The sequence below is a fragment of the Columba livia genome, chromosome 5, assembly GCF_036013475.1.
Source record: "Columba livia isolate bColLiv1 breed racing homer chromosome 5, bColLiv1.pat.W.v2, whole genome shotgun sequence".
Taxonomy (NCBI): domain Eukaryota; kingdom Metazoa; phylum Chordata; class Aves; order Columbiformes; family Columbidae; genus Columba; species Columba livia.
This window is the reverse complement of record NC_088606.1, coordinates 68,204,752-68,220,002: the sequence shown is the minus strand read 5'-3', so window position 1 is coordinate 68,220,002 and position 15,251 is coordinate 68,204,752. Positions and strand designations below refer to the sequence as shown.

General features: G+C 51.0%; 1 protein-coding gene across 6 annotated transcripts in view; it reads left to right on the top strand.

Moving 5' to 3' along the window:
• CCDC9B (coiled-coil domain containing 9B) overlaps window positions 1–10,410 on the top strand; it is a 47,476-nt gene extending 37,066 nt beyond the window's left edge. For all 6 annotated transcript variants that reach the window (XM_065066409.1, XM_065066410.1, XM_021297747.2 and 3 more), the window contains 2 exons: window positions 328–1,112; window positions 8,964–10,410. In XM_065066409.1, the coding sequence (XP_064922481.1) occupies window positions 328–1,080 (753 nt within the window). In that variant the 3' untranslated portion in view covers window positions 1,081–1,112; window positions 8,964–10,410. The remainder of the gene's footprint in view (window positions 1–327; window positions 1,113–8,963) is intronic.
• The last annotated feature ends 4,841 nt before the right edge of the window (window positions 10,411–15,251 follow it).

Here is a 15,251-nt window from a genome sequence, read left to right as displayed (position 1 = left end):
CAAGGCTGGCTGCTGAGTTTTCTCTGAGCGTGCACTGTCAGAAGGTTGGAGGCTCTCAGCCAGTGCCGAGCTGGGGTAAACGAACCACTCATTAGCACTCTGCAGATGGCAGGATGTGAGAGCAGCTTCGCTTGCTGCATTGACCCTCTGTCAGCACAACCAGCCCACTTATTCTGGTCCCTGAACACTTTTGCTCCACCAACATCCTTTTACGCCTTTTAATGGCCTCTGCAAATTTTTCCTCAAGTTCTGAGAGCCGTGATAGACGAGGAATACCATATACTGGTATTTTAATGAGCTGAATTAAATATTTCCTCCTTCTCTCAGAGGAGCCTGAGGAAGAGCAGAGGCGATGAGGGCGCGGAAGAGAACTGCACAGCTGAGCTGGGGGAGAAGGTGAAACAGTCAGGCCTCCAAGATCATGGGGCCTCCTCATCACAAAGGCTACAGAGCGGAAAGGTCCAGTCTACCCACGATGGCCAGAAGGAGGAGCAGCGAGGAGCCAAGGGCTGCAGCACAGAGGTGTCTGTGGCCAGCACAGGTGACTCAGAGCCAGGGCCTGAGCCCAGCAAGGACAGTGTTGGGGAAGAAGCCAGTGGGAAGCCTGGCACTGCTGATGTGTCCCAGGAGCAGGAGGGCGCTAACAGCACGGCTTCTGTACAAGCCACCAGGCGTGGCAGTGAGGAGACCTTCTCATTGCCTGGGGAAGAGAATTTAGATGGAGCTGGCTTAGAGAAAAACACAGCTTCAGAACAGGAGTCTGCTGAGGACGCTTCAAACAGCCACGGAGGAAAGCTGGACACAGCAGCAGGAGATGGACTGCATGCAGATCAAGGACAGCTGGGGAGAAAAAGAAGGGAGGAAGTGACCCAAGATGCTGCTCTTCAGGAGCAGACACTTGCACTGCAGGGAGGTGAAGATGCTGGAGGCACTGACCGCAGCGGAGAGCCTTTGCCCCCAGGCAAAGCCAGCTCTGACCAGACTGGTGTGTCTGAGCAGGACATGGCAAAGTCACAGCCCGGGGAAGGGGAGCAGCCTGAGGATTGCAAGGACAAGGACAGTGGGGTTGCTCTCAACTAGCGAAGATTGCACTGGCTTGCCTGAGACAGAAGGTGAGTTCCTGATCCCACTCCCAGGGTGTGTTTGTTATCCTATTAATGCACTCAGCTCTAGTAGAGGTCCACAACTCCCATCTTCTGTGCCCATTATGGCATCACACCAGGTAACTATCCAGAAATGTTCATGAACAGTGATGTGAGTCCCTCAGGTAGTTTAAATCTGTGCGTCACAAAGACCTGCCCTGGAGTGGATGGAGAAACAACTGAAAGTCAGGAAAATTTGGACAGAAAGCTGGACTGCTGAGTCTGGTTGATGACACACGTTAGTTAGGGCACACACTGAAATTGTTCCTGGAAGGGAGAACCCCGGGACAGTGGGATTAATGTATTTCCTTCTCCAGGGTGACCACAACTAGAATAACTTGAGGGCAGCACAGTCCCTTTCCCAAAACACTTGCAAAGCTGTAGCGGCCCAGCTCGTGGACAGTAGTTTGAAGAAGGCTGACTGCACTTTGAATTGTTCGTGTAGTAACACTCATGTGAAGTCAGTGCATAAATACAAAGGGCAAGACGGTTGCTGTTGAAAAGACCTGTTGACCAGACAGAAAGGAGGAAGAACAGATCTGGTTATGTAGCAATGCTCCAGGTTTTACTCAAGCAGAGAAGTTTCTTCGAGAAAGGCAAATGCAGAACGAGAAAGGCCAAGAGAGAGAACAAAGTATGACAGGCAGAAAAATAAGGTAGAAATTAGGAGGAAGGGACAAGGAGGGAGTGTAGGGGCTCTTGGGCAGTTACCTTTGCAAGAGATGTTCTTTCCAGGCACTGTCAGACACTGGTCAGGGCGTCACACCCACAGATCAGACGGGAAAGTCGGGATGTGATCCTGCCACCAGGTTCGGCAGTCAGGTTGGAATTCACTCCACCTAACTCGGGCTGAGCACAGAGGCACCCAGCTGAAGATCTGGGCTTCCTTTCTCTTGGAAGGAGGGATGAGCGCTTCCAGAACACAATCCAGGTTGTCTGTCGCCTGAATCACTCTCAGGATACTCCTGGTTCTAGCCTTTAAGTAGAGAGGCAGCAGTGATATTCCGTGAGTGGGCACTTGAGGCAATTAGCTGCTCAAAGGCAATTAGCTGCTCAAAGCCACCCCCCCCAAGCGCCTTTCCCTGGTTTCAGCAGCGTTTTCTTCAGGCCCTGACCCAGCAGCTTGTCACTGGGTATTGCTCAGTATTCATCCCAGAGGCATAAATGAGCTTAGGGATGATGTGGTTAAGCTGCTAACAAAAGACTTTCACTATAATCCGATACTATACAAAAGGCTTGGAGAAGCACAAGTGGTACAGCTATTTAAAAAAAGACAAAACACCAAGAAGCAGCAGGAGCTGGTTCCATGCTTGAACTAAAATTCCTTCAAGTGAAGGAAATTAATTCCATCAGCATTTATGAAAACGTTAAGAGATGCTTGGATGCACAGAGCAGGAGTTTGCTGTCCAGGCCGTGCCTCTCCAATCTACCAAAAATGCCCCCAGAGGATGAAGGAATTAATGACTACTTTTCTCACTCAGGATAACTTTAATTAGACACCGACTAAGAGGAAACAATAAATTACAGTAGCCCATTTTCATCTCAGCAATGGAGATTCCTATGGTTTGCTAATCGGGCCCTGAGTCCACTTGAGCGTGGCTCTTCGCTCATCACTCCTCGCTGAATTCCTTACCGCAGGCTCAGTTATAAACATGGGTTTATGTCTTGGAGAAGAGAAGGTGACCTAACCTGGTGTTTGCGCTTAAGCACTGGTATACCGGTTTGGCTAAGGCAGAGCTTGAGGCCGGTGTTGCTCTCTGGAAGTATTTATTGTTTGGGAAACACCAAGTGTAGTGATGCTGGGGGAAAAGGAGTGTTTAACTGGCGTCCCAGTTACCCTCTGCCGTTTCATCCCGCCTGCCTTCCGATCTATCTCCTTCCTATCTGCAATGCTCATTTTCCCAGATCGTGCCCCTCCAAGAGAGCGTGTTCCTGCCTCATTTGCCTCTCTTTCCCAAGCAGTTTAAGCTGAGTTTCCAGGTGTGCCTAAACTACGCGCTTGGCATCAGAGACCACTGGCAGGGCACCCGCAGCGGCGCGGGGCTGGGCCGGAGCAGCACTTGGTGTCCCCCATCCCAGCAATGGGGTGCTCCTGGTGGGTTTTTTTTCATTCCATCACCTGCAAGAGCACTTGAGGATTGAGCGCGTGAGTGCTGCTTGGCTGCGACGATGGTCTGGGGCATCGTTGTCACCTCCTGTCTGCTCAAGTCACCAGAAAGCAATTTGGCCTCTCCCTTTGCAGCGCTGACAGGCTGTTGTCAGGGCTGGCTTTCCCAAACACGATCGTTTGCAGACAGAGTGATTTCTGCCATGATTTATTTGTAGTGGGGAGAAGAGCCAGGAGGCAGACAGAGGGACCTGTCTTTAACTGTCTGCTCTCTGTGTCTAATTTGTCAGGAACTTCCCTTGGCAGGCAGGAAAAATGCGGGAGCTGGGTTTCTGTAGCCCTGGCTCAGCACAGCAGAGCGGTTCATGTGCGCGGCTGACAGCAGGGCTCCCAGGAGCGACAAACAGCAGCGATTACAACAACAGCCACCAGAAAAGCAACAGCTCGTTTGGCTCAAGTCAGTTAAGTTGTCAGCATGTTTGTAGCGAAAAGGTCTTGTGTCTATTCCTGCTGTTGCTTTGAAGTCCCCAAATCAACGTGGCAGGCTGCACAGTGGCACAGATGGCAGTCAGAAATAACCACTGGCTGGCGACACTCGCTTCCCTTCTCCCTCGGCTTCTGTCTCCTGGCGCTCTGCAGACAGAGCAGTTGTGGACCACGCTCTGTGTAAAAAGCTGCAAAGCTCTATTTTCATGTAATTCTCCCTGAAGTGTTATTTCACAGCAATTCTTTGGAACCAGATCCCTCAGAATTGCCCCATTTGAGGCGCGTTTGAACCCTTGGCAGGATTTTCCTATTTGTTTTTTCTGGTTTATTGAGCCAGCTGACTCCCGGTGCTGCTTCGGGGTGAGGACTGGCTGAAGCACAACCCGCAGGAAACCAGCAAAGCCGCTGCCTGTGGCCCACACAGGGACTTAGAGGTGTCGCTGTCCTGGAGGGAAACATCAGGACGACTGCTGGAGTCCCGTGGTGAATGTGGCCACAGGAGACAAGCTAATGATCGTGCCTTTTCAGCCTGGCTGATCAAAAGTGCAGCATTATCAGGCAGAGCTAGGTTGAGCAAGAACCAGGAAAAGAGCATCACTCAGGGAGCTAGGAGAGCAACAAGATCAAGTGTTAAACAGAGAGCTGCGCCTCTTTGTTAGAATGAAAAATTCAAAGTGCTATTTATTCCTTTTGCGTCTAGTACCATGAATTCAGGTGCCCAAACCATCTTAATTATTTTCTGCCTCTCACGGCTGGAGCACAGTCTTTAAGGAACAGGCAGTCCTGAGTGAATGGCCCCTAATCCAGTTTAGGAGGCTGTGGGCTGGGAGCTCGCGTGTAGTTTGGAACAGTTGGTGCTCGCAGGGAGCTGCAGACGCCTGTTCTGACTGTGGAGCTGGCGGCAGGGCAGCACAATGACAAATTCTGCGCTGCAGCAGGGGAGGGAGGGGGCGTTTCTCACCCTGCGGTGCGCCAACAACAGTAACGCAAGTTCTCTGTGGATGAGGATTTATGTGGCAAGGTAAATGGGTTGTTGTTAGGCGAGCCTACAGGAGGTACCAAGCAGCTCTGGCTTGGTAAATCCAGACCAGCTGGAAAGCTTTGCGCTGCTTTGTGTCCATGGAACAAGTGGCCAGGGAATGACCTGGAGTGCCTGGTAGAAAACATGAGCCAAGTCTGTGCCGAGAATCTAAATTATACAGAGTTTGAACAGCTACTGTGTTGGAGGACAGAGAGCTCGTAGCAATAAAGGAAGATGCTTATTGTAACTGGAACGCACGTGAGATATGACCAGCATCAAGAAGCGCCTGGAGGGATGCACTGCCATGGGCTATCAAGACTGGTTGGGGATTCCCTGCCGGGGTAGCACGTAACTTCCAAAGGAAATCATTTTTTCCCCTGTGCAAAAATACAGATTTGACAACTGCCTTGCCTGTACCAGAAATGGGTCTGCTTCGACACCTCATGTTTTATAAAACGCAGACTGGAGCCCTCGTTAAACCTTTTCAAAACAGAAAATTTTGATGTTATGTTTTTAAATACTGGTGATTCAGTTTTGATACAGTGCAATTTTTGGAAAATCAGCTTTGAAACAGATGCTATGATTTTGCAAAATACAACCTATCAACTCCAAAAGGAATGTAAATGAAGTGGAAAATCCTGTAACAGGCTCACTTCACCTGGCGCCAGGGCCGTGCCCTCTGTCCATGGAGCTCAGGCAGCGCAGAGCATGGCAGATAACAGCTGTCAGCAATGGGCGATGACACCGTGCTCTGCCCTGCCCTGCTCCTGGGTGCGGGGGCCCTGTCGCCCCGCGGTGACGGCCGGATCTGCCTCCCCGCCGCGATGCTGCTCGTCCATCCCTGCACAACAGCAGCTCCTTGCAGCGAGCGGCCACCGTGTGGCTTCCACAGCTTCCACTGCTGATGTCTATTTATGGCACTAAAAATCTCCATCACCTTCAAACCGGCTGGAGATGCTGTGCAGAGTGTGGTGGGGCTTTTATCCTTTGCTTCAAATAACAAGGAATAAATATTTACCCAAAGTGCAGGACTGGAATCCCTGGAGAATGTCCAACAAGTCACAGAGAAGTAAACGATACACAAAAACCACAGAAGCTTTTCCCTGAATTCTCTTGAGAAAATTAATCGTAACGTCTTTAGAGAAAATGCAGCTGGGGTAGATTTCCAGAGCAGCTCCAGGGACCTGACCTGGCGGGTCGGGCTGACGTCAGCGGGCGCGGGGCCGGCGGGGCCGGCGGGGCCTGTGTGCCGCAGAGGTCGGCAGGGGTCGGCTTTCTGATGCAAACCGGCACTAAAGGTTGGTGCGGGAAGCAGGACAAGCAGAAACCAACGCTTCCCCGTGCAGTTACAGAGCTGCCAGAGAACCCACCAGCTTCCTCAAGGTTCAGGAGATGACAACGTCCCATCTGCTCTTATGTCTAGAAGTTGGCTCAGGATCGGCAGAGTGAGGTCCCAAGGGCTTGACTTGAACGGTGGGCCTCGCTGGTCCTTCCTGCTGCCCACGTCACCTCCCAGACCCACCGTCACACAACGGGCGTTTCAGATGCCCAGAGCACCACGTACCACCATGAGTGGAGAGCTTAGTGTCCTCGTGCGGAGTTGGGAGCACGATGGCTGAATACAGGGAGCGATGCGGTGATGTTCATGCTCTGGAGTGACGGAAACCTCTCCCAGGGCACAACATGGGAAAACACAGGGATTATGTGGTTCAAGAGAAATGTACTGGAGCTGAAGCAACCCAGGGAAGGACTCCAGGGGTGTTCAGGGGATGGTTGTTTAGTCTAGCGAGATGAAGGCAGAAAGTGCTGGAGTTGTGATCTGTGTAAATACAGCGGGGTGGCAAACAGCACTGAGGGAGAAGAAACATTCAAGCCAGAAAACTCTGGTGCAAGAGTCAACGTATTGAAGAAGCCCCTGAATAGATACAGGAAGATGAGGGCAAGGTGGCCAGAGGACTTGGAAGCGTGCCGTGTTGGGGCAGGGCCCGTCACCCCCGGGCTGGCCCGCCCAGCGTGCTTTGGCAGGGACAGCGTCAGGGTGACGACAAAGTTGTGTATGGCCCTGTCAAAGTTGGGGCTGCTGCAACGCAGATGCTTTCGCTGACACCCCAAAAATGAGCGTACACAGCCCATGTGGAAACGTAGGCTCTTGGCTCCTAAAGCTCTCTGGCACTTTGCAACATTTTCTGTCCCTTCTTTAGTTTGTTGGGGTGACTTGAGCAGACAAGGAACTGTTAGAAGCAGTTGCCACTTTGACCACAGCTAGTCACTGGAGCACCTTGTTTCCTTATGGCTACTTAGTTCAGCTTAACAAGCCTGAACATAATGCGGGGCTCTGACAGCCAGGCTGTCACCGTTTGAAATGTTGAAAGCGGAGCTGCTCTTGTCGCCCGCGGTGCTTGCTGTCCCCCCAGCTGGCAGCGCGTGCCCACACCTCAGCACCTGCCAACCCCACGGGAAAGGGAGTCCAGCGTACCACGGTGTCACCTGCCACGCAAGGGGCACAGGGACATCCTCCTCCTGCTCTGCCCTGGAGAACAGACCCTAGAGAGTGACAATGTCGTAAACCACTCCAACAGGAATCCATAGAGACTCTCTTTACGTGTTTAACCTCAGCAAGAGTTGCAGGGATGATTTTTCTACCATTGGCAAATCTAGACAGGATTAGATTATTTTTTTTCCCCTTAAAGAAATCAGTTCTAATTCAAATGGAAATTAAATTAGGGATGTCCAATGGCATGTTCTAGGTAGAAGATGACTCATGATCTTACTGATTTTTTCTGGCCTAACGGTGTATGTTGGAACAGCAGATATATATATATATATGTATATATATATATATATATATATATCCGTTTTCAAAAAGCTAAGTGAGAAAATCTGGTATGATGTGTCTAAGAGATGGTCCTTACCCGTCATGGCTGAGTTTGCCTTGTGGTATTTCACGGGACCGAGTGCCCACTAAGAACAAAATTGTCTGGGAAGTGTGGACCTGCCCCAGGAGGGAGCAGCAGAATTACATCACTCGTGCGCAGGAAGGTGTCTGTATTGAACGGATAACATTGTAAAAATAGGGAAGGGAATTGTCTACCAGCACTAATAGCACAGGGCTGTCAAAGAGACTGGAAACCATTAGTAGTAAGATAGATGAACGGTAAGCAGAGTCAGTCTGCAGTCAGTTCAGACTTGTACAACAGGTTTTTAGAAATGTTTGGACCAGCAGCACAATTCTGAAGATCTGCTTCCCGGGCCGTGGCAGGAGCGTCCATCCAGAACCGCGCTGCTGCGGCCCAGCACCCCGGCAGCGGGAGACGGACAGCACAGTGGAAAACGTCCCCAGCAACAGTCCTGCAGTCTCAGCTGCACATAGCATCGATTATTTCAGTGCCGTGGCTATGCTTTCAGTGCAGTTCCTCGTTAGATATCTGGGTACGTGTCCTTAAATGATTCCTTTAGAGGTTTCCTTTCTGTGCAAGCCAAGCTTACCATCGCCTCTCCTGCCTTCATGGTGTTTCATCTGTTTTTCTTTTAACGTGGCCCCTCTGCCCTTCCTTGTGAGCTTTCGGTGCTGAAATCTGCATCAGCCGAAGGCAGATCTGGGGATTTGAACATGGATGCAGGAAAATGCCAGCTCAGCAATTCTCAGCAGCTCCTGAGCATCTGGCAGCTGCAGGATAAAAAAACCCAACCAAACCACAACAACCAAACAACAACAACCCAGCCACAAAGTCTGCCTCTCACAATTCAAATCAAGGTACCTGGGTGTGAAGGCAGCAGCAGGGCAGAAGGCTCCAGGCTCGGCTTAGTGTTTTCAGGCTGATCCACAAGCGCTGCAGCCCCAGCACAAGTTTCAGAAGAGAGGCCGCAAAGCCCTGCCCCACATCAGCCCCTCTTGCTGCTCCAGGTGCTGCCCGAGCACACACAAAGCCCTGTAGGGATTGCTGGTCTCGAGGCAAAAGGACTATAGCTGTATCTAATGCAGGGGGGGACTGGGAGGGTGTTTCGTCCAGCCTGGCGCCCCCAGCTCAGCCCTGGGCTGCGGAGCCCCCGTTGCTCCCGCGGGACCTGGCAGGTGGGTGCTGGGGCCCCCAGCAGCCCCAGCCGCGCAGGAAGGTCAGGTTGAAACTCAGCCAGCGCTTTTAATTCACCGCTCGGCAGTTCCCTGCAGACTGACAACCCCGCTGCCGTCTCTGCTCTTGTTTCACAGGACACCGTGCTGAAGGCGGTGGATGAGAAGAGGAGCACGAGCTTGTCCTCGCTCTTTGACCTTCTATGAAATCAGCTTTCAGCATCCTCCCTGTGCCCTTCAGCGCCCACTCACAACACGTGGGGTCCCCCGTCACCATCACCCCTGCTTGGTTTTGGCATTGCCCTTTCCTCTCCATGTGCCAAAGGACAGGGAAGGCTACACACACTCCCAACCTACAAAGAACATACTGCCACTTCTCTTTTGTATTTATTTTGCCTATATTGCAGTTGTGTGGCAAGCCAATGAAATGTCTACTGGATGCACTTTATTTTATTTAATAACTAATTATGTTTAAAGTTAAGGTTTAGGTTTCTGGGCCCCCCCCAGAGGCCGGCAGGGAAGCAGCTGTGCCGGAGGACGGCAGTGGCTGTGCGAGCTGTCCCTCGCTATCAACAGAGCTTTAGGAGACAGGGTGAGAGGCGTTACGTTGTAGTTGGGTAGGAGGGTGAATAAGCAGTGTTCGGAGCAGCTCTCGTGCGCGGGGTTTGTCGGGGGTTGAGGTGCTGGCAGAGGCGGACGGCAGCTGTTCTGGAGCTGCGCTGTGGGGGCAGGTGCTCGCATCCCGCCCGGCGTCTCCGCCACACACAGCTCGCTTTCCTCCTCCGGTTAGGGGTGTAGGGCACAAACAGCTGAACCAGCACATCGGGAGGGGGCTTTTTTCTAAGCAAGATGGCTGCTGGGTTGAGCAGGTACGCACGCACCCCAGCAAAACACTCGCCCACTTTGTAAAGCCAGGAAGGCTACAGTAGCTGGAGACACTTGGAGCTCTGTGTGCCAAGCCGGGCAAGGGGGAGGACAGCACAAACGCAATAATCTTCCTTCTCCACTGCCCTGCCCGAAGGAGTCAGCAGCAGGACCCAGGCCCAGTGGGAGCTGAGGGTCTAAGGCTTCCTATCAAATGCTTTCACCTTCCTGGTTGTGCCTTTCGTAGCCTTGTGCTTGAACAAGAGGGCAGCAGTTCCCCTGGAAGCTGCCATACAGACATTTTGACTTGGCCTTAAGAGAAACCTTCCAAATCAAGAACCCGCATGAGCACTTACAAGCATAAATGTGCAAGAATCGCAGCTGCTTGGATTTCCAGCAGCTAAGAGACTCACAGCAGACTAGGACCTACCTGAAACAGGGCTACTGAGTGAGGAGAAGGCAGGGACAAGGAGTAACACAACAGAATTTCCGACTTGTGAATGACAGAGCAGAGAGGATATCAGGCTCATTTTGAAGTGTTGCTCTACAACTTAATGCAGGAGCAAACGTACATGCAGACACATATGCATGGAGACTTGCTGGATTTCATTGCGGGACGCATTTGCTCACCAAATCGGCAGACTGCCTTGGTGAGACGGTTGGCACGTGTGGACTGAAATACTGTACTCTGTTCTAATAAACTAATATTTGCACAGATGAACATTTTGGTTTTCCACGTAACTTAGATCCAAAAGCACCTATCTCATGGGCTACCTGGGAATTTCCTCTGCATCCCAAGCTCAGGAGAATTTCTTGGCCTCAGGCATTATCAAGAAACAGAGTGTGCAGCTTTCATGTGTTATCAGTAGAAACATCGTCACCCCAGCAAAAGCCAGACTGGGTTTACTTGGACTTACCCAACAGCTGAAAGAACAGATAGATGAAAGCCAGATGATAAAACTGCTCCAGGTTCTGGAGATTCTCCATCACTGCTCAAAGCTGATTATCTGACTGGCTCAAAAACCTTACAATTGTTTCATTCTTTAATTTATTATTGTGTCAGGCGTGCGAGCTCAGTGTCGGCGCAGGCAGCCCGAGCCCTTCCCAGCACAGCAGAGCTGCGTCGCTCGTGGTGCGTGCACGGTACAGCCTCACATGGAGAACTCGTTGCCCGTCGGCAGCCATCGGGCACACGGCCAGGCACACAGCAGCTTTTACATTGCCCTGCTCCAGCACTTATTCGTGCCATTGTCACTGTATCTTACCACCCTAGACTCGTTCTGGAAAGGAGAACCATCACTTTTCCCCCATTCCCACCGTTTTCTCCTGCAAATCCACGTAACTTTGCACTTAGCGATGCCTAGGAAGGCCTGAGTCTGTAGCGAGCTCCAGGGAAGGGACTACACTGACAGTGCCTGTTCTAAGCATAACTTGTTGCTGCTCATTAACACTTTGCTCGAATGCGTTTGGGTTGGTGCCTGGATTGCAGTTTTTCAGAAAACTGTGGCTAGCTGTTTCTCCTTTACAGTGAGAGCAAAGGCTGAAAAGTTGAAAAATCTGATGTAGAGGGATTATTTATATGAAATAAAAGTTGCAACGTGGGAAAAGCTCCAGTTTCTCAGTGTTTCTCAGTCCCACATGTAGAGTTTTCTGAACTGAATCAGTAATCTCTGCTTTTCAGAGCAACCGCTCCAGTTCAGATTGCTTAGCCCTTAGGAAAGCGCTTAACTCGTGGGCTGTCACCCGAGGAGCTGGCGGCACGGCCGCCTGCGCTGGAGCTCACCACGGACTGTTTCAGAGACACGGAAGCCTCTTCATCACAGTCGCCTGCCTGCGGAGGTCCCTGTTCCCTGCCCGCGGCGGCTGGGAGCACAGGGGTTTTGTCCAGGTCATCCTGGCTCTTGCAGGCACCGGGAAGGCAGCAGCGGCCCTCGGGCACAACACCTTGTTCTGTAAAGCAAAAAAGCAGCTTGCTGCCAGACACTCCGCCCGTCGGCACAATTTACCATCCATTTCAACACAGCAACTCCCTACCTAAAACTCACATCAAAACTGATTTCACACTAGTGAATTAACTCTTGCATAAATAGATCAATTTAAAAAACTCCAAGCCAAGGACGAAAATACGTCTGGATAAAGTTGGAGAGACTTGAGTTTCCAAAGCTTTACCAAAGCAATTACTGCAGGAGGCAACAACATCAAATCTTGACAGCAGTTCCAGCTCTCCGTTCCTATCTCAGCGAGCCCAATACCTCCAGCAGAAGTGTTCTGCACAGCTTACTACCAAGTGGAGCCCCATACAGAGTCTAGGCGCAGAAATAACAGAAACATTGGCTCATTTTCTGTACCAGCTCCCCTCCAGATAAATTAGGTGCAAATGGTGTAGGAGCCTGAAGCTAAACTGGCATTTAGTCAGAAGTTTTTGTATTTGAAGTGCATCATAGAGTAGCTGGTGCTCTTCAAGTTACATGGAAAGCTTTGTTGAGGCCCATGAGAGTTGCAGAGCAGGAGGAGGATGCAGCCCTGCTGGGAGGTTAGAACGTGCCCGCTGCCCACAGAAAGGTTCAGCAGCTCGAGCAGGTCACCGGCCCACAGACCCCCCGGGCAAAGCCAACGTACCGGCACGACCACGGCTCCTTCCTGATCCCGCCAGCTCGGGGCAGCGACACCACGGCTGCCCAGGGACACAGCTCTCCCAAAACTGCCTCCGAACGCAGGCGGCATAGCCAGAAGTCGAGCTTCACCTCCTCAGCTTGCTGCTCCAGCCTGGCTACAACCGTTTCTTACACCATTCCCCTCTCCACACACTTGAGCGCCTCCAGGACTCACAGCCATGGGTAACACCCCCACACATCACCCTGTCCAGAGCAGCCGCTGAGATGAGTTTTGGCTTCTCTGAAGATCCCCAGTGCCCAGAAGCAGCCACTGGTTTTGTTACCAGCGCAACACCCAGGGCTGCTTTTCAGCTGTGCTCATGGATTAAGCTGGGATCTGGAGTACAAATAACACCACCTTGCCTGACAAAACCACAGCTCAGTCCTGGAGTCTGGAATTCAGACAGCGTGCGTTACTTCATTGAGACCCCAGGAGAACATGTGTGGGGAGAAGGTCGCTTTTAGAAGATGAAAATGGAGCCAGCTGCTGGAGCATATTACATGCTCCAGTAACTTTTTGTTCCAGCTATTTCCCTTCCTTCTGGTCCTGCATTTGAGTTACACCAAATGCACTCTCCCTGAACAAATTGAGCTCAATGGGACAAGACCAGCACGTAACAGGCAGAGGGCAAGGATTATATATCAATAAATAGGTGTAAGCCCAGAGGCATCCACAGGGAAGGAACCAAGGAGGTCCAAACAGACCTTCTGATCTAGATGCACCTTTGGACATCATTAGTAATTCTTCACTTATTACTCGTCCTTTCAGGGAGTGCTTCCATTGCCAGAGCCTGCGTTGAAGCCTGCAGCAAGGATCTGCGCAGGGGCAGCGTTCCAGCCCCAGGGGTCACCGCTGTCATGGCACAGCTGGGCAAGGCAGCAGCAGCAGTTTCCCCCAGAAAGTCCCGGTCCTGCCTCATGAGACTCTTCCCAGTCAGAAAGGCAAAGCAGAACATGACCTGGCTCCCCTCCATCCTCTTCAGTGATTACTGTGATCAGGAACTGGAAAATCAAAGCATTTTCCTTCCCTTGACGCTTTTCAGAACCAAGTTGTACCTGAAGCACAAACACACGGTGACTTCTCTGTGCCACAATTTGTCAAAGGCTCTTCGAGGACGAAAATCTGGAACTTGGGCCCTAAATGATACAGAGACTCTTAAGCTTGGAGAAGAGTTGGCATTGCAGAAAATTATTAGCGTGTTTAATCAAGAAAACAATGAAGCAAAAAAACCAGCAGCACAGATGGCACTATTGCGGCCGTCAGAGCCATCACGCTTCACAGGAGCATCCAGAGTCAGGAGTCTGGAGACTCTTGGTAACTTCCTCGTATCACCAAAGCAAAGGGCCCAAGCCATTTTACTCATGTTTGACCATCTTCTTCATCCAAACTACTTTCAGACAACTCCCTTACACACAGATCTGCACACACTGGAAATATGACACGGTTCTGTGTGCAAGGAACACGCGGGACAACATTTGTGTGAAGGGAATAACCCCCGCCAGCAACACCAAGGAAATAACATTACAAATCACCATGTTAGTGGTTTCTTTCTAGGAAGCAACACAAAAGCCTGTGCCTTATCTCACCTGATACACTAACTGGACTGATTTTATTTTTTTGAGGACCAGTGAAGGAGAGCCTGAATTGGAGCTGAAGTAATAGAATGGGCAGCAAGACAGCCTGCCTTTGGAACCTCAGGTTTACCTGGCCCTTGTGACTGCACCATTTCAGGGCACTAAATAAGTTATGTTCAGGTGCAGATGACTGTCTCAGTACAAAGATGGCAACATAATGCAAAATTCCACAGTCCTAGATGTCAATCCAGCTGTTTTCCTTTGCAGCCAACCTACTTCCTAAGAAATCCCTAGGATCCTGGATTTTTAGAAGTTAGTTTTCACCTGGAAACCGGTCCAGACGAGCCATTTTTGTTACTAGAAGTATTTGCAAAGTGCAGTTGGTTTCTGGGCCAGTCTGCCGTGACGAGAGCACCAAGCGCAGAGCCGGGCTCAGGGCAGGCTGGCGGCAGCGCGTCCAGGGGAACACGTTTGCCTCCGGAGCACGGTGATTCGTGGCTAGGAAAAGGATGCGGATGAGGTTTGAGCTGCAGGAGTTAGGCCCAGAAGGGCTTTGGAAAACAAGGCTGCTCAAATCACAAAAGCTCTCAGCCCGCGATCCTTCTGCATCTTTGCAAGCCAAAGCTTCCCCCCTTGCACACTTAGTACAACAGAAGTGAAGTGCCGAGATGCTCCAACGCCAGCTGTAACAGGTACAGAAACAGAAGTGTTTCACTTCCATCTCTCCATTTGTCAGCAGAGGAAAAGCTGCAAAAAGCACAGTCTGGGAACTCGTCAAGCCTGCACTTCCATCCGGGAATGAAGACGGCCACAACCATCTTAGTACTGGCTCATCACCTGGTTTTAGCACCAGAAAGGGAGGCATCTTCAGCAGTGGGTCTGTTCCCTTTGTTCCTCTGCTCCCGACGGCACGGGCTCAGGGTGCCAGCGAGGTGCCAGCCTCACAGCCTTTGTTGGAGTAGATCTCAACACTGTCACCGTCCCAAAGATCCTTTGCCAACACCACCACAAACCAGGTGAAGAGCTTTATGTTGTTCCTGCTCCTGAATACAAGGCATCTCTGGGCAGTTACATGACAGGTTGGAAGAGGGCCATGCAGCACATTTAATTCAATTCACTTCCCCTTCCATCTGCTCTACGCAGCCATGCTCTATTAGTCTTCTGAGAGCAATTGTATTTAAAGTGAAAAATGCCAGGAGTCTGCGTACATCGGCTACACTGTTCAAACCCACTATAGATTCACTACTATAGATTCAGAGCTGCAGACCAGGATTAGAGAAATCCCAGCCTCCGTGTAATTCAACACAGCTTTTATTTCTCTTCAAAGGCTTTA